General features: G+C 34.7%; 1 protein-coding gene across 7 annotated transcripts in view; it reads right to left on the bottom strand.

Moving 5' to 3' along the window:
* Positions 1–26,294, bottom strand: part of PDS5B (PDS5 cohesin associated factor B) — a 204,461-nt gene that overhangs the window by 7,508 nt on the left and 170,659 nt on the right. The window contains exons 24-33 of one of the 7 annotated variants that reach the window (XM_059378326.1): positions 21,227–21,350; positions 15,927–16,131; positions 14,913–15,027; positions 13,015–13,147; positions 10,142–10,261; positions 8,895–8,957; positions 8,164–8,309; positions 5,788–5,893; positions 453–892; positions 252–362 (exon numbers count right to left, since the gene is read on the bottom strand). In XM_059378326.1, the coding sequence (XP_059234309.1) occupies positions 252–362; positions 453–892; positions 5,788–5,893; positions 8,164–8,309; positions 8,895–8,957; positions 10,142–10,261; positions 13,015–13,147; positions 14,913–15,027; positions 15,927–16,131; positions 21,227–21,350 (1,563 nt within the window). Of the gene's footprint in view, positions 1–247; positions 363–452; positions 893–2,011; positions 2,153–5,787; positions 5,894–8,163; positions 8,310–8,894; positions 8,958–10,141; positions 10,262–13,014; positions 13,148–14,912; positions 15,028–15,926; positions 16,132–21,226; positions 21,351–26,294 lie in introns of those variants that run through there. The other 6 variants (XM_059378327.1, XM_059378328.1, XM_059378329.1 and 3 more) reach the window with 6 other exon arrangements.

The following is a 26,294-nucleotide window of genomic DNA, read 5'->3' as shown; positions in this document are numbered from 1 at the left end:
ATTGGAAATAATCTACTTGCTATTCATTTATAAAGATTTGCCTAAGACCTGTAAAAATGTACAAATATTATCAGAGAGTTAATTGGGATATCAATCACCTAGGTAAGTTTATAAAAACTTCATCTTACCTAGTGTAATGAGAGTAAATATATGGGATTTTAAATATAGCTCTATGTATATTTGAAAATTTATGAACTTTTTTGCAAAATAATTTGAAACTGGTTTGAAACTTAATATTATTTACAACTTACACATTTTTTTTTGGTTGTGATGGTGATGGCGTTTTTGATGGTCTTCCTCGTCCTTTTTGTGGTGTGGATTGTGTGGATTCAACTGCACTACTTTCAGGAGATTCTGCTCTGCTTTGGAGAAGACCCAAATGTGCATAGCATCAAATTATGATTTATAATATAGTCACTAAATACATGCAGTTTAGAGTTGCATGTACTTACCTCTGTTGTGCTCTCCTTGATGTTCGGTGCTGTTTGCTCTTTGACTTCTGTTCTGTATTTCCACTTTGTCTTTCTTCTTCTTCCTCTTCTTCTTGTGCTGAAGGTCCAGATTTTTTTTTGGTTCCTTTTTTAGAAGTTTTCATTGTTGGCTCTTCTTTTGGTGTCCCTCCACCAAGAGGTTTAGGTGGTCGACCTCTTTTACCTTTCTTTGGTGGACTATTCTGTTCATCCTCATTTTCTAATATATCTTCTTTGAGCCTCTTTTCCTCAGGCCACTGCTGTTCATCTGATTCTGAAGCCGTGTGGCCTCTCTTCCGTCCACGCTGACTACCTTTAGGTTTCTGTTCCTGTACCAACTTAGTGAGGTCATCCATACCTAACTTCTCTTCTGAATCTGTGACAGGTGTTTTTTTCCGGCTTCTAGGTTTGTCCAATTCAGACTAGGAATAAAAATCACAATTTCAAACATAAAATTGTTAAGTATGCCCAATTTGAAAAATAAAACAAAAAACATGCTATTTTGGCATAAAAATGTGCTTAAATAAAATAAAATGTAGAGTTCTTAAGTACACATCAGAACCATAACTACTTGTATTTTAACTAAAAAAATTATCTAGGTAATACAATAATACAAAAATAATACAAAAAATTATCTAGGATACATTTTTATTTTTACTATGGTAGAGAGCCTCAAATGGAAACCTTTCAAGATCAGTATTTTATTAAATTATAAATTTTAATGAAGAGCTATTTATTTCATTAAAAAAATTTCTAAAATTTCTTGCATGAACAATGGATAACTAAAGTACAAAAGATCTGCTTTGATAGTCAGTTTAAATAATTCTAATTTCATTACACAGTGTATAAGACATAAACTATCAACTATGCTATATATCATGCTTAGACACCATAAAAGAACTATTTTTATTTTATAAATGGAGGTTGCAAGATAGAAAAGTTAAACATATTAATCACTTATTAAAAACTTCAATACGTTCTGAATCACTTCTGAAAGATACTGCTTCTTTCCATGTACAACTAATTAAAAATAAAACAATTTAAATTATTTAATTTGTAACTCAAGATAAAAGCCGAGTCTATAATCAGAGAATTTATACACTGGCCAGAAGATGGAAACTGAGGAAATTCTCCAAAGAAATCAAGAATAATATGACCCTTATGCCTCTCCATACATATATATGTATAATACCCATAAATTAATGTAAATTTTATTTCCAAAAAGTTTGTGCCAACTTACATTCAAAAAATCAGTGAAAAGAAAACAAAAATCATCTGATTAGTTTAATAGTCATTTTGTTTCCTGTCTGAAAACTCCCTAATTACATCATTGGTATTATGTTCTTTGCTCATTTGTACACTGGAGTCTTAGTATTTTAATCCACATTCTATTTTTTTGTGTATATTTAAATTTTAGTTCCTATTTGTTATGGACTGAATTGTGCCCACACAAAATTTACATGTTGAACCTATAAACCCTAATATTATGGTATTTCAAGAAGAGGTCTTTGGGAGATACTTCACTTGAGATGAGATCATCACTGTGAGTGGGGCCCTCAGAGAGACCTCTCTGTCTCTCTCCACCATGTGAGGACACGGTGAGAAGGTGGCCATCTGCAAACCAGGAAGAGAGCTCTCACCAGGAAGCAAATCGGCCAGCACTTTGATCTTGAATTCCCAACCTTCAAAATGGTAAGAAAATTAATTTGTTTAAGCCACCTAGTCTATGGTATTTTGTTATGGCAGCCTGAGCAAAAAGACATTATTGTATCTTAACAGGATTTGAGATGAAGTTCTAAACTATTTTTCCTATCGACCGCCCAAAGAATATTCCAATCATTTAAAAAACCACTGACTTTTAATGCCTCCTTTATTTTGTATTATATTTTAGAAATTAATAATGTTTCTGAGCTATTGTAACAGCAGCATAATATTTTACTAATTATAAATAAATGCATTTGTGTCTGGCTGTGCTTATTATTACTCTTTTGTATTTATTTATTCTTCCACATGTGCTTAAAATCATACTGGAATTTTATAATTACATATAGATTCATTTAGAAAGAACAGTCATCTTTTCTTATTCATTTTTCCCATTAAAGAACATGGTATGCCTTCTTTCTCTTCCATTCTTGTATATTTCTCAACTTGGGTATCTCCACAGAGTTTCCCCCTACTTTCTTTTAAAGAAGTTTAGATCAATGAATCTATCTATTTTTGTTGTTGTAGTGGTTATTGTGGTGTAGCAAATCTCCTTCCCCACAAGTGTATATAAAGAATATATATATATGTAATATATAACATATATAATATATATAAAAAAATTTTGATATAAAGAAAAATTACCATGCTAAATTCTTAGTTTTTCAATTGCTTCTCTTATTTTTCTAAGAATACAAAAATAAAAATGAATGTTTCTTCTTTTTCATTGTCATATCTTTGACTCCTCGTTCATGTCTTCCTGAATTTGTCAAATATTCTAGAACAATCTTAAATAACAGTGATGACAACGTAGCTTGTTTTGCTGATTTTTAATAAAAATGCTTCAAGCATTTTGCCTTTATGAATACCTTAAGAGTAACTGAATCAATGACTACTGATTTAAACAGAAAAAACTTTCAGTATGTTAAGGAAGTACCCTGCTTGTATTAGTTTATTAAGAGTTCATATGTATCAAGAATGGATTTTTAATTGTATTTATGTCTTTTTTTTTTTAAGATTTTATTTATTTATTTGACAGAGAGAGATCACAAGCAGGCAGAGAGAGAGGAGGAAGCAGGCTCCCCACTGAGCAGAGAGCCCAGGACCCTGGGATCATGACCTGAGTCGAAGGCAGCGGCTTAACTCACTGAGCCACCTAGGCGCCCCTATTTATGTCTTCTTGATATGACCTGAGATTATCTTGTTAGTATTCTTATATGGTATCCTTATTTGCTATATTATATTAAAAGATTTCTTAGCATTAAATTATCCTTACACTTCAGGAAAAAAAGACCTGTATATGACTGGTTTAATTTGTTAATGTTTATTTAGAGTTTTGTATATAAATTAAAAATTGATTATTGTTTTTCAGAGATGCATAGAGAAGGGAAATACTGAACTAAAACTAAATTTAAAATTATCACCTCCAATTTTAAATGTTACAATTCATTGATGTCCCAAAATGTGATAAGGTGGTTGAACTCTGGAAAAGGTTGGTGGTAAACAGGGTATTCAATGTCTGCTTTCTTGAGAACACTATAAAACAATCTAGTTTGCTAAAGCACTACCTTCTCGGTTTCCTCTTTATTTTGCACTGTATTGTCTTTTTTTTTTTTAAAGATTTTATTTATTTATTTGACAGAGAGAGATCACAAGTAGGCAGAGAGGCAGGCAGAGAGAGAGAGGAGGAAGCAGGCTCCCCGCCGAGCAGAGAGCTCGATGTGGGACTCGATCCCAGGACCCTGAGATCATGACCCGAGCCGAAGGCAGCGGCTTAACCCACTGAGCCACCCAGGCACCCCATTGCACTGTACTGTCTTAAGAACAGAGGGAGTATAAAACTGAGGTTTGAAGCAGAAAACAGAGAAAATACATTCTTTGTAAAACTAAGTATTTGAATATAAATGTATATGGAGAATAATTCCTTTGTGGTGAAGTTTTAATGTCAAGGTGGTAGCACATGTAAAGACAGTACTTTTTCACTATAATCTACTGGTCTTTAAACTGAACTTCTGTCTTATGATATTTCAGTTGATATTTATTATTAAGGTTCTTGTAATAATTCTGAAAATGGATGCAATGTTACAAAAAAGGCAGCCAAAAGCCTCCATTATAATCATACAAATCAATCTCAAAAGCACAGAATTTCAAAACTTTTCCATGAAATATAGAGACTTTGTTCTTCAGTGCTCCAGAAGGTAGAGCTAGATATAGAATTTATAATATAACAAAATCCATCACAACCATGTTTCCCAAATTTTGGGGGGACGTGGGAATAAGGAAACAGGACAGTATCCGGGTATGGGTAGCCTAACTGATGATTCCAATAAATGAGAGAAATTATAAGCTCTCCACCTAAGGCATTTTCAAGCATGTGCTAACCAACTCTCATAAATGCTAATGAAGGAATCTGTGCATTAAGTGAGAAGTACGACTAGAAGACATAAATACCTTTTTCAATTCAAGGTTCTCTTCTATAAATCCAGATAACAGGATTCCTTTCTGGCTAAGCGATCAATTTTTAATTCTGCTTGGGCAAAATTTTTAAACAGCCAATAAAAATCAGAATTTACAGTATGAATAGTAAGGATTTAGTAAATCTCATAATTATAATTTTTCAAGTGGAAAGAAAAACAATCTGGCAAAACAAATTACTGGAGAAACTTGAAAACACCTGAAAATAACTTAAACGTTTTGGGATATGTAATGTTGGGCCAGTGGTAGACATGCAGGGCATTAGTATTTCAGTGAAAGCAAAAGTATTTTATTAATAGCCTTCCACTTCTCCTAACAGAGTAGATTCAAATGCATTAACTTTTACTTTATAATAATCATTAATCAAAAATATTAATCTTTATAATAATAAAACAGCAGCAACACCAATTAACTTAGGCTAATTCATTTATTCTGATAAATCTTACCAGCTAAGTAGCCACACTTTACAGGTAAAGTAACTGATTCAGAGAGCCTCACTGATTATTCAAGAAATGTTAAAAGCTAACCTAGAAAGTCAAAATGTGTCCAATTATTAAAGCCAGCAGGTTGTATTGGAATACATAACTGTATTTTATATCTGCACTAAGTCTTTCTTTAAATGACATTTATAAATTGTTTCTGTCATACAAGTTATCATTGTTATTAAAATTTAAAAACTAAAGGCGGCCTTTATGAAGACTGTAGCATTTCACTACTAGAAGCTTGTCTAGTAATGAAAGGCTCAAGAAATCATCGAAAATGGAAGAACCTTTAAGGACCCTCATTCTACTTCCCTTCTGATACTAAGTCTAAACTTACTGTGTTTTAAAAACACCAACAAAACAACAACAACAAAAAACCCCAAGCAGTTCTGAGTATGGGACTGGCATGTTTGATTTCAAAGATCTACAGATAAAGATCACTTATTAAAATGGCAAGAAATAAAAGAGATTCAATATCCTTAAACTATATGATGAGTATAACTGTAAACTCAAATTTGTGATTAAAACCATTAAAAGAAAATCAAGTGTCAAATTTGAGAACAGTGTTAACTGGTTTCATTGTAAAAATTATTATTTATACAGTAAAATTATTTTTTATTATTATTATAATTATCATAAAAACAAACCAAATATCTCACCCTTACAAGATCAGAGTCGTCTCTCTTGTCACTTTTTTTTCCTGGCAAAGGTGAGGACATTGTGTAATCTTCATTTTCACTGTGATCCATTTCAGAGCTATCAAGCCTTTTAATATAGACATTTATAATTATTGCAATGAAATAACCTTAAAAAATTTTTCTGTTCCCTAGTGTAGCTTTATAGCTTTATGAGGAAGTTTCATTCCTTTCAAAAAAATATCCATTTTATTCTATCATATTTAGCAACAAACCAACAAGCAACAAATCACATTTAATTGAACATAATAGTGAAACTTAAAAAAAAAAATCACAAATTTAGTTTTTTTCCTAAGTCTTTTTAAAACCTAAATTCTATTTTGGAGTGGGCATATAAATTAAAAAACTTTTCTTGTTAGCAAGTTGAATTGGCCTATATTACTACAATCTGCACCGTCCCTTATCTCTCCCATAGCCCCATTCCACTTTTTCTTCTCTGTACTTAATACCCTCTAATACAGTAAAGTTATTGTGTTTATTCTATCTTCCCCTGCTAGAGTGTAAGCATGGATCATTTTGTCAACTGTACTTAGCAATTTATACTAAGCACTTGTACCAGTGCCAGCCATAAAGCAGGCATTCAATAAATACTAAGTGAATTAATAGCACATGCTCTCATTTATTGGTATAAAGGCTGTCTTCTGTCCTGGGTGATCACAACCTTAAACTGGCTTTAAAAACCATTTAAACATTGTTAAATCCTAAATTTCAATCTCTGGCCCAGAAGTACCTTGAGCTCTAGACTCACATATCTAATTGTCCACTCACTTGAATTTCTAATAGGCATCTCACCTTTAACCAAAACAGTCATTTGCGCAGTCCTCTTTTCTCCATCTCCCCAGAACACACACACAAACACACACACAAACACACAGCCTGTTCTCCCTCAAATTTGGCTTCTACATCTCAGTAAATGGCATCACCACTAAATAAAGAAGCAAAACACCTACAGTATATCCTTAAATATTCCCTTTCCATAATTATTCACATCTGACCCATCAGCAAAACTATTTGGCTTTACCATCAAAATAAATCCTAAATTTGACTATTTACCATCTTCCTCCCTCTATCCCTTCCCTGAATTACTATTAGCTGACTCCTAACTGGCTTTTCTACCTTAAGTCTAGTTCCTCTATTCTCCACAACCAAGGCAATCTAATAAAGTACAAATCAGATCACTAGGCTCCACAGCAATATCTTAGCATAGAGGGAAGAGTCAAAGACAGTTCTGAGGCTCTTAGTCTAATTGATTGGGTGAATTAGATCATCTTTGATTATAACCAGGAATTCAAAAAGAAAAACCAGTAATTTAGGAAATGAGTTGGGGAAATGTTTTGGTAATGTCAAGTATGAGGCCATCCACTAGAAAACGTCCAAACAATATAGATGAAGGGTCATGTAGGTATCAGCCACTAATATATATTAATACAAGATCTAAAGCAAGAGCTATTTATGTAATTTTTGTTAAATTTCTACTATTTCATATATCACTTGACAATTTATTCATTACAAGGAAATTGATAAAACATTTTAGAATGTGTCCTTACTTTATTGATTGGTTAAAAATACAAAAGATAGCACAGTCTTTCCTAAAAACTAAGCAAAATCAATAAACAGTGACAGTTAAGCCCCTGTACAAGGTTCTGTGGCTAACCATGTACGAAGCATTATACTGAAATTAGTGAAAGTGTGAATTATTTTCCCTTTTCTTTCTTAAAAAGAAAAATTTGTAGAGCATGATTTGAAAGTACAATTTTAAAACAACTTTTTGAACAAAAAAGTTTATACATGTAACAGGAAAAAGAAATTCAAACCAAAGAATATATAAAATAATCTCCCTTCTACACTTGATTACCATAAGACATTGTGTAGTCTTCCATAAACTTTCTATACAATAAAAAGCCAGTATGATTACAAATCCTTTCTAAAAACTTGAAAATACTATAACACTGTTCTATTCTTTGCCTTTTTTACTCAATAATGTATTGTGGAAATAATTCATATTAGCTCATACTTCATCATTTTTAATGGTTATGTATTCCATTGCACAGATGTACCAAAATATAACAGTTTCATGACTGCTAGACATTTAGCTTATGTCTACCAACACATAACTACCAGCAAGCTAAAATATGAAAGGCTAATAAGATGCAATGCCTATCTAAAATAAGAGAGCAAATAAGTAAGAACTTGTAAATAGCTACCAATGTTAAATGGGAATGTTCAGGTATGCAATGATTTCCATGCACTGACATTAAATGTTTTGGGTTACATCATTTTAGATCTCAGTGCCTTGTTGGAATCCTTAAATGTAAAGTATGATATTTCTTAGGCACTTACCTCCCTTTTATTCTTCCAGGAGAGCTTGGATTTGAGCTGCTGCTTGCATTGCTTACAGTTTCCATTCGAGATGACTTTGTCTGAGATTGCTTGCCTGCTGATGAAAGTGGCTTATTAACAGCTCCTAGAACATTGGTTGTTTTAGGCTGAAATGAAAAATGCATATCTCTATTTGATTAAAGCCAAAAGAAATTTACATGTAAAGAACCATAAAAAAATCTGTCAAAGTGTTTACATACAAATCACACACACAAATATGCCTATCCTTAAGCAATATAAAGATTATGAATGATCACTTGAATGAGTGAAAAACTCTATAGATGGCATAATATTTAATGCCATCTTAGCTATCCAGAGGAAAAGGCTTACATAGAAACTGAGGACAAATAAAATATGCAGTCAACAAAAAAAGATAATCAGACTATTCCTTTGGAAGGACCTAAGAAGATGTTTTTAACTCTTAAGACTCTTATCATGTTATTATAGGGTAAAATATTTAAGGATCAAGGTCTCCAGGGCTTTCTTATAAGCTACAAAATAAATTCATGTATCTCAGCTTGCATCTATACAGTAAATATAATTATTCCTAATTAGTAAATGGAAGATATCTAATAGTTATATTTACTATCATAAGATATATCAATTTTCAATGAAATCTAAAATAACATAGTTACGCCAATAATACTAAAATAAACTGCCACATAAAAATTAGAATGATTCTCAGCACATACTTTTCCAGGAGTGAAAAACGATTTCATTTCTGGAGGCAGGTAATTTTTGGTGTTACTGAAATTCTACAAGCAAGGGAAAAAGTTGCAGTTAGTGAATACTGAATCACTATACACGAGGTGTTTTGAAGCCAACAAAGCATACAACAGCTTCTGTTTCACAGTGCATAATACATATTTAAATAACCAGTTCATACACAAAATTTCAGTCACTAATTTTAAATGCTGTAATAAGGAGCACCTAGGTGACTCAGTTGGTTAAGCACCTGACTCTTGATTTCAGCTCAATCATGATCTCAGGGTCACGAGATCGAGCCTTGTGTCAGGCTCTACTCTGGACATGGAGCCTGCTTAAGATTCTCTCTCTCCCCCTCTGTCCCTCCCCTCCCCTAAAAATAAATAAATAAATACTGTGATAAATTTAAACTAATCTCATACCAACTCCAATATTAACAAAAACACATTTAACATCTAACATGTTAGAGCTCTGTTGGCGCATCAGAAAACACATGATTCTGTAACAATACTCTCCAGAGAGACCACATTTACTCCTGTTGTTAATCACAACAAGGGGAGTGGTTAAAAGCAGACAGTCCCTTTTAGCTACTGGGCGAGCATACATACAAGGCTGTTATAAATCTCTATACATTGGTTAGACTTTAATTAGTATTGTACTAAAAGCCAAAATCAGTAGTGGTAGTTTCCAGACTCAGTCACCAGGCTTAGGTGCATTATGAATCTCTAAAAACAATTCTGGAAAGCACCTATTATATCACATGCAATACCTGAGGTTTGTAAAAGTGGTTTAGGAACATTTTTGTAAACATTCATTGGGTCTTGAACCTGTTCCAGTACTGTTCTCTGCTTGTTTCTTCATACCAGTTATGAATCTCAATCAAGGCTTATAACTTCAGACTGTGACCCTGTCAGCATTCTCCTTCCCATTTTGGATCAATGGCCAATAACAAGAGAGCTACATGCTTTGATCACATTTTTGCCTGAATTCACACACTAGCATAAAATTCTGAACACAAACTCTAGATCATCTTAACTAATCTCTGAACCTTATTTGTGTCCTCTAGTTTGACCCATATTCTTGTCTTGAACCACATTAGGAAGATTCATAGTGACTATTTCCAAGACATTAGTAGAACGCCAGCTCTTGATAACGATCCTTCCTAATCTTCCCACAACCTAATGCTGAGAATACATTTTATTTCAATCTAGAAAACAAAATCTACAACAACTACCTTGTCAGGTTGGGTGAAAAAACGAGCTGGTAGTACTGGGTCTTTAGGAGATTCCAAACTGTATGTGGTGCTTTTTGACATGATGATATTCATGGCAACATCACACACAGTGTACAGTTTCTGCAATGGTATTAAAAAAAAATTAGATTCTTAAGGTAGCATCCTCGATTCTGTGAATTAGGAGTAATTCCAGAACATGCATTCAGTACAGGCATACCTCAGAGATACTGCAGATTCAGCTCTAAAGCACAATAAAGTAAATGTTGTAATTAAGTCAAATGAATTTTTTGGCTTCCCAGTGCATGTAAAAGTTATGTTTACACTATACTATAGTCTACTGAGTGTGTAACATTATATCTAAATATAATAGACAATTATAGTATAAGTAATCAAAAAATATTTTATTGCAGGGGTGCCTGGGTGACTCAGATCAACTCTTGATCTAAGCTCAGGTCTTAATCTTAGGGTTGTGAGTACAAGCACTGCACAGGGCTCTGTGCTGGGCATGGAGCCTGCACAGATAGATAGATAGATGGAGGTTTTTAGAAAACTTTACTGCTGAAAATGCTAACCATCATCTGAGCTTTCAGTGACTTGCGATCTTTTTGCTAGTACAGAGTCCTGCCTCAGTGCTGATGGCTGCTGTTGATCAGAGCGGTGGTTGCTGAACTGTGGCAATTTCTTGGAACAAGACAATAATGAAGTTTGCTGACTCTTCCTTTCGTGAATAATTTCTCGGTAGCATGTGCTACTGTTTGATAGCACTTTACCCACAGAAGAACTTTCAAAATTAGTCAATCCTCTCAAACCTTACTGGGCTTTATCAACTAAATTTGTGTAACACACTAAATCCTTTGTTGTCCTTTCAACAATCTTCACAGCATCTTCACCTTCATCTCAGGAAACCACTTTCTTTGCTCATCCCTCACAAGCAACTCCTAATTCATTAAAGTTCTATCATGAAATTGCAACAATTCAGTCAAATCTCTAGGTTCCACTTCTAAGTTCTCTTGCTATTTCTACCATATCTGCAGTTACTGCAGCCATGGAAGTCTTGAACCCCTCAAGGACATTTAGGAGGGTTGGAATCAACTTCTTTCAAACTCCACTCCATGCTGATAATTTAAATCCTTCCCATTAATCACAAATGTTCTTAATGGATGTAGAATGGAAAATTTTTTCCAGGTTTTCAATTGACTTTTCCCAGACCTATCAGAAGAACCACAATCTATGGCAGCTATACCCTTATAAAAGGAAGATTTGAAAGTAGAAATTATTCCTAGATCCATGGGTTGCAGAATGGATGCTGTGTTAGCAGGCATGAAAACGGCATTCGTCTCATTATACGTCTCTGTCAGAGCTTTTTGGATGAACTGGTGCATTATCAGCAATGAGTAACATTTTGAAAGGAATCTTTCTTAGCAGATCTCAACTATGGGCTTAACATATTGAGTAAACCATATTGTAAACAGATGTGCTGTTATTCAGGCTTTGTTTTTCTATGTGTAGAGCACTCAGAGTGTATCCAGCATAATTCATAAGAGCCCTAGGACTGTCAGAATGGTACAAGAGCACTGGCTTCAGCTTCAAGTCGCCAGTTGCATTAGCCCCTAACAAGAGAGTCAGCCTGTCCTTTGAAGCCACGCACGGACTTCTCTCTAGCTATGAAAGTCCTTGATGACATCTTCCAACAGAAGGCTGTTTTATTTACATTGAAAAACCATTGTTTAGTGTAATCACCTTCATTAACCACCTTAGCTAGATCTACTGGGTAACTTGCGGCAGCTTTTCCACCAGCACTTGCTGCTTCAGCTTGTACTTTCTGTTATGGAGCTGGCTTCTTTCCCTCAAACTTAAGTTAGCTTCTGCTTTCTTCTGCAGCTTCCTCACCTCTCTGAGCCCTCACAGTATTACAGAGAGTTAGGGCGTTGCTCTGGATTAGGCTGTGGTTTAAGGGAATGTTGTCACTACTCTGATCTTCTATTCAGGCCAAACTTTCTCTGTGTCAGCAATAAGGCTGTTTTGCTTTCTTAACATTTGTGTTTTCACTGGAGTAGCACTTTCAATTTCCTTCAAAACCTTTTCCTTTGCATGCACAACTTGGCTAACTATTTGGCAAGAGACCTAACTTTCAGTCTATCTCAGTTTCTACATGACTTCCTCAACAAATTTCATCATTTCTAGCTTTTGATTTAAAGTAAGAGACACGTGACTCTTCCTTTCACTTAAACACTTAGAGGCCACTGTAGGGTTATTAATTGGTCTAATTTCCATATTATTGTGAACAGGGGCTCCTGAGAAGAGGGAGAGAGATGGGGGAACAGCTGCTGGATAGTGTAGCCAGAACACACATAACATCTGTCATTTCAGTTTGCCATCTTAGGTGGGTGCAGGTGTGGCACCCCAAAACATTTACAATAGTTGACATTCAAGATCACTGATCTCAGTTTACATAACATAGACGGTAACAATGATAAAGTTTGAAGTACTACAGGAATTACCAAAATATGACACAGAGACATGAAATAAGCAAATGCTGTTGGAAAATGGTACCACGAGACTTGCTCAGTGCAGGATTGCCACAAACCTTCAACTTGTAAAAACAACACAATTATCTGCAAAGCACATTAATTTAAGTTTTCAGTGTAATAGTATACCTTAAACTATTATTTTCATTATTTCCTAGTAACAGCATTACTACTAATTCCACATTAGTGATTCTAGATCATTAATTCAAATTATTAATAGAAATACTAATTATTAAATACTAATAAAAAGACTGATAATGTCTATACATACTACAGAAGTAGCATATCCACACTCGAATGCTTAAATCAACACGGAATCACAATTATTTAAAAAGAATTACATACTTCATTCATTTTTGCATCATCTGGTCCTTGGGCATCTTTTGTTTGTTTAATATTTTCTACCATCTTTCTGATAAATGCATGACTGTTATTTTCGTTTTTAGCCATTAGTATTTCTAGAACGAACCAAAGACATCTAAAAAAAAAAAAAAAAAGGAGGGGGGAGAAAAAGAAATGAAGTGGAAAAAACTGGCTGTTTAATATGATACAATAATTCTAAATAAAAATATAATAAACTCCATAAATAGAAAAAAATAAAAAGGAAAAACTAGCTATAAATCAACAGTATGTCATGCATACATATCATAACTTACCAGCAATGTAGGTGTGAATTCATAAGACCCCCTTCCCAAAATTTCACTAATGTTCCCAAGGAGGCAGGTTAAAAAAGAACTTAAATGGTGGAGAGAAAAAAGTGTTCCTAACTCCTAGCAAGACAGGGAGGGAAGAATGCCTAAAGTAATAATTGGGCCAGGGATAAAGTGAAGCTTCAATACTCAAGACTGAGTATTGTCAGTCCTGATTGAAGTTTTCAAGAAAATATTAACTACTCAACTTAGTAGTTAAAAGTCTTGCTAATAAGAGAAGAAAAAGTCATCGCTGGCATATACTGTCTTTGGTTAGAAAGGGAAAAATTACAAGCTTACATTATAAAAATTACATTACAAAAATTACAAAGCTTACATTAATTACGTACGACCCTATTCCAGAACAAACTGAAGGTGATTTATCACTTTACAGACAGAATGGGACAGGGTTTTGGCACAGAGGAGTAAAGTAAAGGGGGAAGAGAGAAATATGAAACAAGGTATCATTCTAGAAGGGGAAAAATAACCTTAGAGATCTCAGGTATAGGATAAGTTCTCCTGGAGTGGCTCTCTGACAGAATGGGGTGATTACTCATGACTGTACTGGGGCAATTTAAAAATAAACCAAATGTTTAGTAAATTCCGAAGAATATTAAATGTATTTCAAAAACCAAAGTTCTCTGAGAAAGCAGATTAGAAGATTTCATCAGTCACAATCACTTTAACGCAGAACTCATTTTGGGAGAATTGCTTGTTTTAAAAAAAAAAAAAAAACTGTGGCTAAAAGGAGGTAATGGCTTTTCCTTTGCCATGAGAAAGTTATCTGTAATCTGATTTTATCCTCTCGAGGCACCTCAATATTTAACTATAAAATATTTCTATGAACTAAGAAACCACCAGTTACTTTAATACGAAGCTAAAGTTCATTTATTTATAATAAGTTCATTTATTCAAAATCACAAAGGTCATCCTTTATTATAGCAGAAGAGGACTGGAGCCTCAAACTTAATTTAAAGAACTCTACTAGTGTTATAAAGACTTGTCTAATACCAATATATTTCCCTGTTCCACACACCCAGGCATAGATGGGTTTTTGGCCTCTCAACAATAACTGAAATAATTACAAGTGTCATAAACTTGAACTAGAGAATCACCAATGGAGTAGTAAGTGGGGTAGTTCCCTTGTTACCAGCTTAGCCCATTATTAAAGGTAGACAGTTACTGCAAAGAAAAAGTGCTATGTGAATAAAGCTCACATGAAAATCTAGAGTTGCAGAAGAAAGTAGGAAAAGACAAGAACTAGAACAGAAGTTTTTAATGGACTGCATCAACAGAAAAGACATGCCAGAATGGTAGAGAAATAGAACAGTAATACAGTAATTATGCTAACTTAAGTTTTGGGAAATCACATAGGAAATGAAATATGAAGGGATGGTATGAAAAAAAAAAAACAAGAGAACAAATAAGGGAAAGAACCTAAATTTCTAAGAAATTAAATAAATCTAATAAACTAATTATAACGGGGATTCCATTATTAGCAGCAAAGAGAAAAACCTTTCAGAAAACATGAAAATGGGATGAATAAAGTCTTACTCTTTAACATCTTTAAGTTGTTCAATATCCTGTACTTTGACATAATCTGGGTCATGTGCCAAAAGATGAATTGTATATGGGACAACATATTCTGGTAGAAGAGACAGTAATTTTTCTGGAAAAAATAAATAAATAAATAAATAAAAACATTCAGGTTGTTAGAAAACCAAATCTTATTCTTTCTGTCTCTGACTCTGATACCATTATTTCCTGCATCCCAAGAGTTTACCATGTGGCTAGTAAAATAATATACTGAAATGTCCAGTGTGGAGGAACATCATAAACAGTTTATTTATTCATCCACCACGTCGAATACTGAAAGGCCTACTAAATGCACCATTTGTTAAGGCTATTAAGACAAGTATTTTCATTTTCAAATGCACACGGTAAAAAGTGATCAGAAAAAACTATCCATGACTAAGAAATTAAGAAACATAAGATCCACTTTTCTTGTTATTATGAGCAACCGTATGTTTAACACTCCCTTGTTAAGCTGCTAAGCAAAAATATGACACATCTTTCAATGGCACAAAAAATAGAGGATTGATACCATTTGATAATAACATGGATGAGATGCTATTTGATAATAACACAGATAGGATAAAGTGAGCAGGTTAAAAACAGGCACACAAGCACCTGATATTAACATCAGCTCCGGGTGAGAATGATGAAAAATGAAAGACCGTACTTTTTTAATCTCAAAGATAGTATTTAGACAATCTTTATAGATATATCTGTATTTTACTGTTTTATTTAAAGTATCTCCAGTGTCAGTGCTTATTTTCCTTAGCCATTTAGTCAGTTATATAGACAGTATGAGTTGATATTTAAATATCTATACATTTATATTTTAAAAATAACCTTTTTAAAAGGAAAGCAGTTACTGAAAAATAGTAATACTTTATATTTAACAACTACTGATTAGACAAGAATAAATAACAGTAACATCAGTTTGTGTTCTTTAAAACTGGAACTGGCTAGAAAGGTGTACTTTTCATTTTCATATATGCTTACCACTAACAGCTGCATGTTGCTTCAGATACTCGCGTCTCACATTTATATTTTTTACCAGACATTGCCTAGCATGAGCTCTTCTCTCTTTTACAGGATCTTTTGCACAAAGTGCACAGATTGCCATATACTCAAGTGGAAGCCTTAATCGGGAAAGGCCTTTGTGAAGTTTCTGAGCAAACACTTGTCTTACTTGATAGCATTCATCCTGTAAAGACATAATTATTCCACAGATTATTCACATGGCAGCAAAAAGTAGAACCCCAAATACAAAATTTGAAGGGGAAAGGAGACTAAGTATATTCACAACATTGCTTCTGCTCACAAGACTGAGATGTTGTGATATAATTTCAAGGCTAGAATGTTCCAATTAAAAGCTTTTATTCATTACTAACTGTGAAATTAATTTTAGTCTGCATCTTCCGTAAATTCACTTTGGGTGGCCTTTTCTAGCAAAAATTAACCACAAAACTACTGATGGTATCTTGCAAATTATTCAGTTATTTTGTGTTCTGCATTGTATTATCAATACTTAATTATATTTTCTGTTTTCCTAAGAGGTTATGTTCTTGAGGGCAATAGCCATGACTCACTCATCTCTGTATTTACAGAACCTAGAACATACAGCACATAGCTCATGAATTGCATTCAAATTCTAAAATACTCAGCTAAATATTAAATAATATTAAGATTCATATTATTTTTATTTCTCCAGGTTTACTTTCTATTCAAATATATGACAAACGCCTCTGAGAAACAACACTACCTCTAAAAAGTTCAACTCAAGTAGGAGAAATAAAGCACAGGTACATAAATAAAGAAAACACAAGGCATGCATGTATGAAAGGACTTCAGATAAAAATCTGTGAGGAACAAAAATGAGACCAGTTCTAAGAATCTGAGCAAGTTTTATGGAGAAGGTTGAGATTAAGCCATGATTCACAAAAAGAGTCAGATTGGATGTGTAGAAATGGGAGGGCGAGAAGAAAGTCAAAGATAGCAAAATACAGGCACAAAAAAGAACAAAATTATTCAGCTTCACGGACATGAAGGTAGTGAGTTAAAAAAGATTTTTACCCTAAAGATACAAATGTAGTGATCCAAAGGGACACTTGCACCCAAATGTTCATAGCAGCAATGTCCACAACAGCCAAACTATGGAAAGAGCCTAGATGTCCACCAACAGATGAATGGATAAAGAAGATGTGGTCCATATATACACACAATGGAATATTACGCAGCCATCAAAAAACCCCCCGAAATCTTGCCATTTGCAATGACGTGGATGGAACTAGAGGGTATTATGCTAAGTGAAGTCAGTCAATCTGAGAAAGACAATTATCATATAATCTCATTGATATGTGGAATTTGAGAAACAAGAAAGAAGATCAGAGGAGAAGGGAGGAAAAAGTGAAACAACATAAAACCAGAGAGGGAGATAAACCATAAGAGACTCTTAATCTCAGGAAACAAACTGAGGGTTGCTGGAGCAGGGTGGGGGTGGTGGTGGTAGGGATAGGGTGGCTGGGTGATGGACATTGGGGAGGGTATGTGTTGTGGTGCTGTGAATTGTGGAAGACTGATGAATCACAGACCTGTACCCCTGAAAAATAATACCTTATATATTAATTAAAAATTTTTAATGTATATTTGGGTCTACAAATTAGAAGGGCTTGAATGGCCAAGTTGTAAAATATATGCAATTTTTTTTTTTTTTACAAGTATAAGGTCCTAAATATTTTTGAGTGGGGGAATAATATGATTGGAACTATGATAGAAAAATTTTACTCACAGTGGAAAAGAAAAGTCTCACAATAGTCTAGGTCAGAGCTAATGATGATTATGGTGGTTAAGAATAGTTAAGAAGGGCACCTAGGTGGCTCAGTGGGTTAAAGCCTCTGCCTTCCGCTCAGGTCATGAGGCTCTCTGCTCGGCGGTGAGCCTGCTTCCTCCTCTCTCTGCCTACTTGTGATCTCTGTCAAATAAATTAATAAAATCTTAAAAAAAAGAAAAGAATAGTTATGAAGTTATGAATGAAAAGATACAGTAAATATAGGACAGATTAACCACACTTTTGCAACAAGGTGCAAGGACAAGCAAATAGTTAAACATAACTCATGCTTTTCAATCTAAGAATGCCATTTGGATTTATTTAATGCTTAACGAGGCTCTACATCTCAATAAAGAATAGATTTGGGAAAGATTATGAATTTAGTCTTCACATTGACAGAACATGAAAGTTTGAAATTTCTGTTTAACCTCAAATGTGGGACCAGACTCTGACTTGAAAAAAGTTAATGTTGCTAATATGGGAGTCACCTACATAGAAAATGAGATAGCCAAAAAAGAATGTGTAAATGGAAAATTTAGTCACGGGCAGATCCACATAGAAAACATACTTTGATAGGGGCTTCTGGGTGGCTCAGTTGATTGGGTGTTTGCCTTCAGCTCAGCCTCAGGTCATGCTCTTGGGGTCCTGGGATCAAGCCCCATGCCAGGATGTTCCCTGCTCAGTGGGGTGCCTACTCCTCCCTCTGCCCCTCCCCTCCAATCATGCTCTCAGGCTCACTCTCACTAAAATACATAAAATCTTTTTAAAACGAAAGAAAACTTACACTTAAAGGAAAGGATAATAACCCAAAATGAAGTCAGAGAATTTTGACAAAAATCAGGAAATAGAAACCAAGAAGAATTTCAAGAATAAAGGAGCAATGAACTCTGTCAAATAGTGCAAGAACATGCATAATGAAGACGAAGACCATGGGATTTGAGGCTTTTTAACAAAGCCTTTTTGAAAAACAAAGGAGGGGCGCCTGGGTGGCTCAGTGGGTTAGGCCGCTGCCTTCGGCTCAGGTCATGATCTCAGAGTCCTGGGATGGAGTCCCGCATCGGGCTCTCTGCTCAGCAGGGAGCCTGCTTCCTCCTCTTCTCTCTCTGCCTGCCTCTCTGCCTACTTGTAATCTCTCTCTGTCAAATAAATAAATAAAATCTTTAAAAAAAAAAAAAAGAAAAGAAAAACAAGAAAGGAAAAGCCAAAAGAATAATTATTGAGGAGTGAGAGATAAGAGGGTAAGAGAGACAAAGATATGGATTACTCTCTGAGGTCTGAAGGTTTTAAAAAAAGAGATAGGGGCACCTGGGTGACTCAGTTGTTAAACAGCTGCCTTCGGCTCGGGTCATGATCCCACGGTCCTGGGATTGAGCCCCCCTTTGGGCTCCCTGCGTGGTGGGCATTCTGCTTCTACCTCTCCCACCCACCCCTGCTTGTGTTCCCCCTCTTGCTGTGTCTTTCTCTGTCAAATAAATAAATTAAATATTTTTAAAACTAATAATAAAATAATAAAAAGAAAAAGAAGAGATAGGCAAGTGGTTTATAAGAACAACAGAATTAGGGGAAGGTTTTGTTCAGAAAAGGGTAACTGCATGTCTGAAAGTTTTAAGAATATGCTAATAACTAACTTTTAACCACTAACATATGTTCCACTGTCAACAGAATTCAAAAAAAATCTTAAAACTTAGGGAATTTGAACTTCCTCCTTGGGAATTTGGTGACTGAGGTAGTAATATATAATACGTATTATGTTAGAAAATCTCTAGAAGTTCGTAAGTGTGGATGCTTTTCACAGAGGACATTTATAATTTGTACATACTTCTTATACACAGTAAGTTTCAGACAAAGCCCATTTCTTTCACATACTTCCACACTTCAATAAAAATTTCCACTTCAATACTGGTAGCACCAATACCCTTAGAAATACCAGACCAAGAACATGACAAATCAACAGACTGCATGAATCACCAATTTAAAAAAACAAGAATTACAAAGGTTGTTTACTTCTAAGAAATCTAATATAAGCTTTTTAAACAATTTTCACTCTCTCGCAAAATAAGATTATCCCTAAAATTAAAAATGAGGAAAATTAAACCAGGAAATTATGGACTCACCAAAATCTCATTTTCAAATGGCTTAGTTTAATACACAACACTAATACTAAAATAAATTATAAACAAGATTTGGAAGAGCTATTTTAAAGACTAAAGCACCAAAAACTGACAAAATGATTAAAAAAACAAATGATCATTTATGTCAAGGGGTTACACATAAGCACTAATTTTTAAATAAACAGAAGGAAGTGTGAAGAGAAAATTAAAATTATCCCTGAAGTAAGTACCAAATTCTTATACATAAGACTACTTGGAAAAGACAGGAAAATTCAGTGTAAAATGACCAAATAATGAATTAAAAACTCACACTGAAATATATTTATTATTATGGAAGTCCTTTTTAATTTTCTCAATGATGCTAAAAACTTCCAAAGGGATACAATTCAAATATTATATTACTCTAAAAAAAAAATCTGTAAGACAGGAATATCAATCCATGCATATCACTGTTAATAATCTGAAAATTTAACTGGCTTGAATTATAAGAAATGCTTCTGACCTAAAATTAAATTATAAAACTTTATAATCTATACCAAGCTTTATAAATCTATACCATATCTTTATATAACTTTTTTTTCTTCCATTTAAGAACTACATACATTCAAAGTCTCTTTATTAACAAATATTCTAAATCTGTGAATTTGCCTACTCACTAAAATTTATTTTCAGGGTTACTGGTGAGTAAATGAGTACAGCAACAAACATACTGAATCGTCTGACCAATATCCCAGCTGAAGCTGAACAAAGCAAAGTTTTGCCTGTTATGTCAGCACTCGTATTAGAAACAGGTGCCCTTTTGACAGTCTATTTAGTGCCACATTTTTTTGTGTTTTGTGCATTTGTTGGTGATTTTGTTGTTTAAAAGAGCTCCCAAGCATAGCACTGTTCAGTGTTCCTAAAAGCAAGAAGGTTGTGATATGCCTTAGGAAGAAAATACGTTAGTAAAGCTTCATTCAGGCATGAAATACAGCTCTGTTGGTCATGAGTTCAATGTTAATGACATGACTATAATATTAAATAATTTGTCTTTAAATTATATGCTGATAGACTGACAAAAATGTTGTGACCAGAGGCTAGGAGAAACCACCCCTGTATTTTCCTTATAAACAATGGTTCAGTACTTGCTTATTCAGTGATTGGGGTGATTCTGCAGAAGAGAACTACAAACAACAAGAATCAAATGTACTATGTTAGCAATCCAAAACTTAAACCACAGTTTTAGAACTCTGAAATATTACTCATGAATATACTTTCCAAAAGGAGACAATTCAAAACTTTTCTCTCTACCATCATAGTGGATTTTTCCTTCCTAAAAGTCAAAGATATAAAGTCACATTCTATATGGCCATCCTCCTTACATTGATAGCTAATGCGCAGAGCTGATACTGTTCTAATGTGATGATTTCATGATAACAAGGTTCTTGTGCCAGTTTCACAATAGCACTCCCAGCAGCAAGTCTCAGACGTGACATATCTGGTTTACTAAAAAATAAGCAAGAAAGAAAGAAAGTTAGATTTCTAAATGTCTGCACAAAAAAAAGGATCAAAGACAATTTAGTGATAATGAATATCCTATTATGTTTACTTAACTTTGACAGATGGTGTCTAATACTACAAAACTCTTCTCTTGAACATAGTCTATACTAAAGTCATTTTATTCCTTCATCCTAAACAAAACAGCTTGTAGCCAAGCTTAGAACAAATCTATTTGTATGTTTAGTTGCTGGGTCTAAAATCTTTCAGTATGGATTTTTTGGGATATGTGTTTACTTACAGATTAGGTACAAAAATGTCCTAAGGTGTTAATCAAGTCAACTAAAACCAATGTTCTAAAAAAAGAAGATTGAAAGAAGGCATAGTGGAAAACATCACAAGTTTTAGTTCAAATTCAACTTTCCAAATATTTCCAAGAAGCTTCTTTTAAATTTAAGAAAACTTCTGCTTAATGGAACACACCTCAAAAATTAGTAAACTCTTAACTAATAAGAACATCTAAGCAATCCTTCCTTATATAGTGATATATTAGACAAATCCTGAAAAGGATGGAAAGTTGTAACTTCTTAACTAGGACCCTCTATGTTCTTCCACAGTAAAAGATAAAATATTCATAAAATAAGTATGTGTCTACCATATACACAGCACTGAGAGTGACATAAAAGACACATTCTTGGTTTTCTACAATCTAATGATCTAATTGGTTTAAGAATGCCCCCTATCTTTCTAAGAATTATGTAAAAATACTGACTGAATGCATGTCAACATTTATAAGATTCTGAAGTTACATGTGCCAGAGGTGCTATTTGGTACATCCATAGCAGTATTCCAGGTAGCTATTATAAGGTAATTCACTTAACCATTATTAAAGGAAAATCTGTTTTTCTTACTGTAGTTTATTTTGTATAAAGATAAGTAATTAAATTAAATACTTTACAACTAAGTTTTTGAAGACCAAGTTTTTATATAAAGACATGTTTTATTTAAAAGTGAACTGGGGGGAGGAGCAACACAACAGAGGAGCAGGAGACCTGAATTTCATCTGGTCCCAGGAATTAAGCTAGTTAGTTATCAAACCATTCTGAACACCTACGAACTCAATAGGTGATCAAAAAAAAGAATAGCAGCAATTCTATGAACAGAAAAGAAACAACTTTATGGAAAGTAGGACATGCAGAGAAGTGAATCTGAGGTGATATTTGGGAAGACAGACCAAAGAGGAGGGAGCCTCCCTCAACCAGCTACCAGCAAGTGGTAGAGCTACAGAGCACAAAATCAGAAATTTTAGAAGTCCCCTCTGCTGAGGAACATCACTCCAGCGGTAAACTAGGGGTTGGAACCCTTGCTGGGACAGTGTGATCTCAGGATGCTCAGGGTTACAGAAGACTGGGGGTGCCCAAGTGTGAAAGAGCTCCAAAGTATCAGAGCAGGGAAGCCAGCTGCAAAGATAGAGCCAAGGAGTGGGCTCTCAGCTCAAGGCTGCCATAAACCATGATCCACATCACAGTTGGGCCACTACTCTTTGAGCAGGGGCCACAAATATGGGGATGCTCCCCATGCTCCCCTTCTAAGGGAGGGAGCTGTTGCAGTGATTCTCAGTGATACTCCCCGCTGGAGAAGAGGCATGGGAGCACACCACAGGAATCTGCTAGGTTCATAAACTCCAAATGGGGTCATATGTCAGAGACAGAAATGCTAGGTAACAGGCCAGGTGAGTACGGAGTGTGGCCAGAGACCAGGGAGACAGGAGTGACTGCTTTTTTCTAAGGCTGTACTGAGGAATGGGGACCTGAATTCCTGGCTCCTCCTGGGCCTGCGTCTAGGAGGCCACCATTTTCATTCTCCTTCTCCAAAGCTGTAGGGAAACCTTTCAGAGAAAAGCTACCAAGAGCAAACCAGATTACTTAGCTTCGCCCCTGACAAGGGCAGTGTAGTTCCACCTCGGGCAAAGACATCTGAGAATCACTGCAACAGCTCCCTCCCTTAGAAGATCAGTAAGAACTCCAGCCAAGACCAAGTATACCAACTTCAATGCTAGGGGAACACAGAATTCATGACTTCTCCCCATGATTCCTTAGTCTTTCAAAGTTAATTTTTTTAATTTTATTTTTTTTCTGTTTCTTTCTTTTTTTTTTAATTTTTCTTCCTTCTTTTTCAACCATCTTATCTTACCAATTCTCTACCAATTCCCTTTTTAAAAACTTTTTTAATTTTCATTTTTACACTCATATTCTATCCCTTCATTGTATTTAACCCTATTTTTTGTATACATGTAAGTTTCTCTTTCTTTAGAATTTTGGTATACAGTTTCTTCTCTAGTGTATGGTTCTATTGTCTTACCTGATCACATTCTCTAATTTTTTTTCTTATTTCTTTTTCAATTTTTCTTTCTTCTTTCAACCAACTTATCTTATCAATTCCTTTTCTAAAATCTTTTTTAACTTTCATTTTTATAATCATATTCCATCTCTTCATCATATTTACCCATATTTTTGTACATATATAAGTTTTTCTTTAAAATTTTGGGAGACAGTTTCTTCTAACAGACCAAAATACACCCAAAATCTAGTGTGTGGCTCTGTTCTATTCACCAGCCTAAAAATATTCTTTTTTATTCTTTTCCCCCCAGTTTCAGGTCTCTTCTGATTTATTTAATATATATTTTTTCTGGGGTCGTTGTTACCCTTTGAACATTTTGTTCTCTCATTCATCTATTCTTCCCTGGACAAAACAAAACAGAAAAACTCACTTAAAAAAAAAAAAATAGGAACAAGAGACACTACTGAGTGCCAGGGACGTAATCAACATGAACATTAGTAAGATGTCAGAACTAGAGTTTAGAATGACAATTATAAAGATAAGCCCAAGCTGGCATGAGAAAAGCATAGAAAATACTAGAGATTTCTTCTTTCTGGAGAAATAAAATCTAACCAAGTCTAAATTAAAAAGACTATTAATGAGGCGCAATCAATGGAGGCTGTAACTGCTAGGATAAATTCTCTTCTCAGAGAATTAGTGATATAGAAGAACAAATGATGGAGAATAAAGAAGCTGAGAAAGAGATAAAAAACTACTGGATCATGAGGGAAGAATTTGAGAGACAAGTGATACCATAAGATGAAACAATATTAGAATAATTGGGATCCCAAAAGAAGAAAGAGAGAGGGTAAGAAGGTATACTGGAACAAATTACAGTGGAAAACTTCCCTAACTTGGGGAAGGAAACAGGCATCAAAATCCAGAAGGCACAGAAAACCCCTTCTCAAAATCAATAAAAATAGGTTAACACCCTGACATCTAATAGTAAAACTTACAAATCTCAGAGACAAAGAGAAAATCCTGAAAGCAGCTAAGACAAGAGGTCTGTAACCTACAACAATAGAAACATTACACTGGCAGCAGACCTATCCACAGAGAGCTGGCAGGCCAGAAAGAACTGGGATGATATATTCAGGGTACTAAACGAAAAACACATGCAGCCAAGAATACTACGTCCAGCTGGACTGTCACTGAAAATAGAAGGAGAGATAAAAAGCTTCCAGGACAAACAAAAACTAAAAGAATCAGCAATCACCAAACCAGCCTACAACAAATACTGGAAGGGGTCCTCTAAGCAAAGAGAGAGCCAAAAAGTAACATAGACCAGGAAGGAACAGAGACAATATACAATAATAGTCTCTACATAATGCATACATACATAGTGCAACACAATGGCACTAACATATCTTTCAATAGTTACCCTGAATGTAGATGGGCTAAATGCCCCAATTAAAAGACACAGGGAATCAGATTGGATAAAAAACAAGGCCCATTATTACGCTATTTCAAGAGATTCATTTGACATGGAAGCAGCCAACTATATAAACCAATTAATAACATAATCAAAGAAACACACTGACAATAATGCAATAACAGTAGAGAACATTAACACCCCCCTCATTGAAATGGACAGATCATCTAAGCAAAAGATCAACAAGGAAATAAGGGCTTTAAATGACACACTGGACCAGACGATCATCACAGATATTCAGAACATTCCATCCCAAAGCAACTGAATACACAATCTTCTATAGTGCACATGGAACATTCTCCAGAATAGATCATATCCTAGGTCACGAATCAGGTCTCAACAGGTACCAAAAGATTGGGATCATTCCCTGCATATATTCAGACCACAATGCTTTGAAACTAGAACTCAATCACAGAAGAAGCTGGAGGGACGCCTGGGTGGCTCAGTGGGTTAAGCCTCTGCCTTCGGCTCAGGTCATGATTTCAGGGTCCTGGGATCAAGTCCTGCATCAGGCTCTCTGCTCAGCCAGGAGCCTGCTCCCCCCCCTCCCCCGTCTCTCTGCCTACTTGTGATCACTCTCTGTAAAATAAATTCTTAAAAAAGAAGAAGAAGAAGAAGAAGAAGAAGAAGAAGAAGAAGAAGAAGCAGCAGCAGCTGGGAAGAACTCAAATACATGGAGGCCAAAGAGCAATCAGGTTGACCCGGATGAATGGGTAAACCAGGAAATTAAAGAAAATTTTTAAAAATTCATGGAAACAAATAAAAATTGAAAACACATCTGTTCAAAATCTTTGGGATGCAGCAAAGATGGTCCTGAAAGGAAAGTATATAGCAATACAAGCCTTTCTCAAGAAACAAAAAAGACGTCAAATTCACAACCTAACCCTACACCTAAAGGACCTGGAGAAAGAACAGTAAAGAAAGCCTAACTCCAGCAGGAGAAGAGAAATAGTAAAGATCAGAACAGAAATCAATGAAACAGAAACCAAAAGAACAGTAAAACAGATCAATGAAAGTAGGAGCTGGTTCTTTGAAAGAATTAGTAAGATTGATAAACCCTGGCCAGATTTAATAAATTAAGAGAAAGGACCCAAATTAAAATCATGAATGAAAGAGGAGAGAGCACAACCACCACCAAAGAA

The sequence above is a fragment of the Mustela nigripes genome, chromosome 15 (genome assembly GCF_022355385.1).
Source record: "Mustela nigripes isolate SB6536 chromosome 15, MUSNIG.SB6536, whole genome shotgun sequence".
In the NCBI taxonomy this organism is placed as follows: Eukaryota; Metazoa; Chordata; class Mammalia; order Carnivora; family Mustelidae; genus Mustela; species Mustela nigripes.
This window is presented reverse-complemented; position numbering and strand designations above follow the sequence as displayed.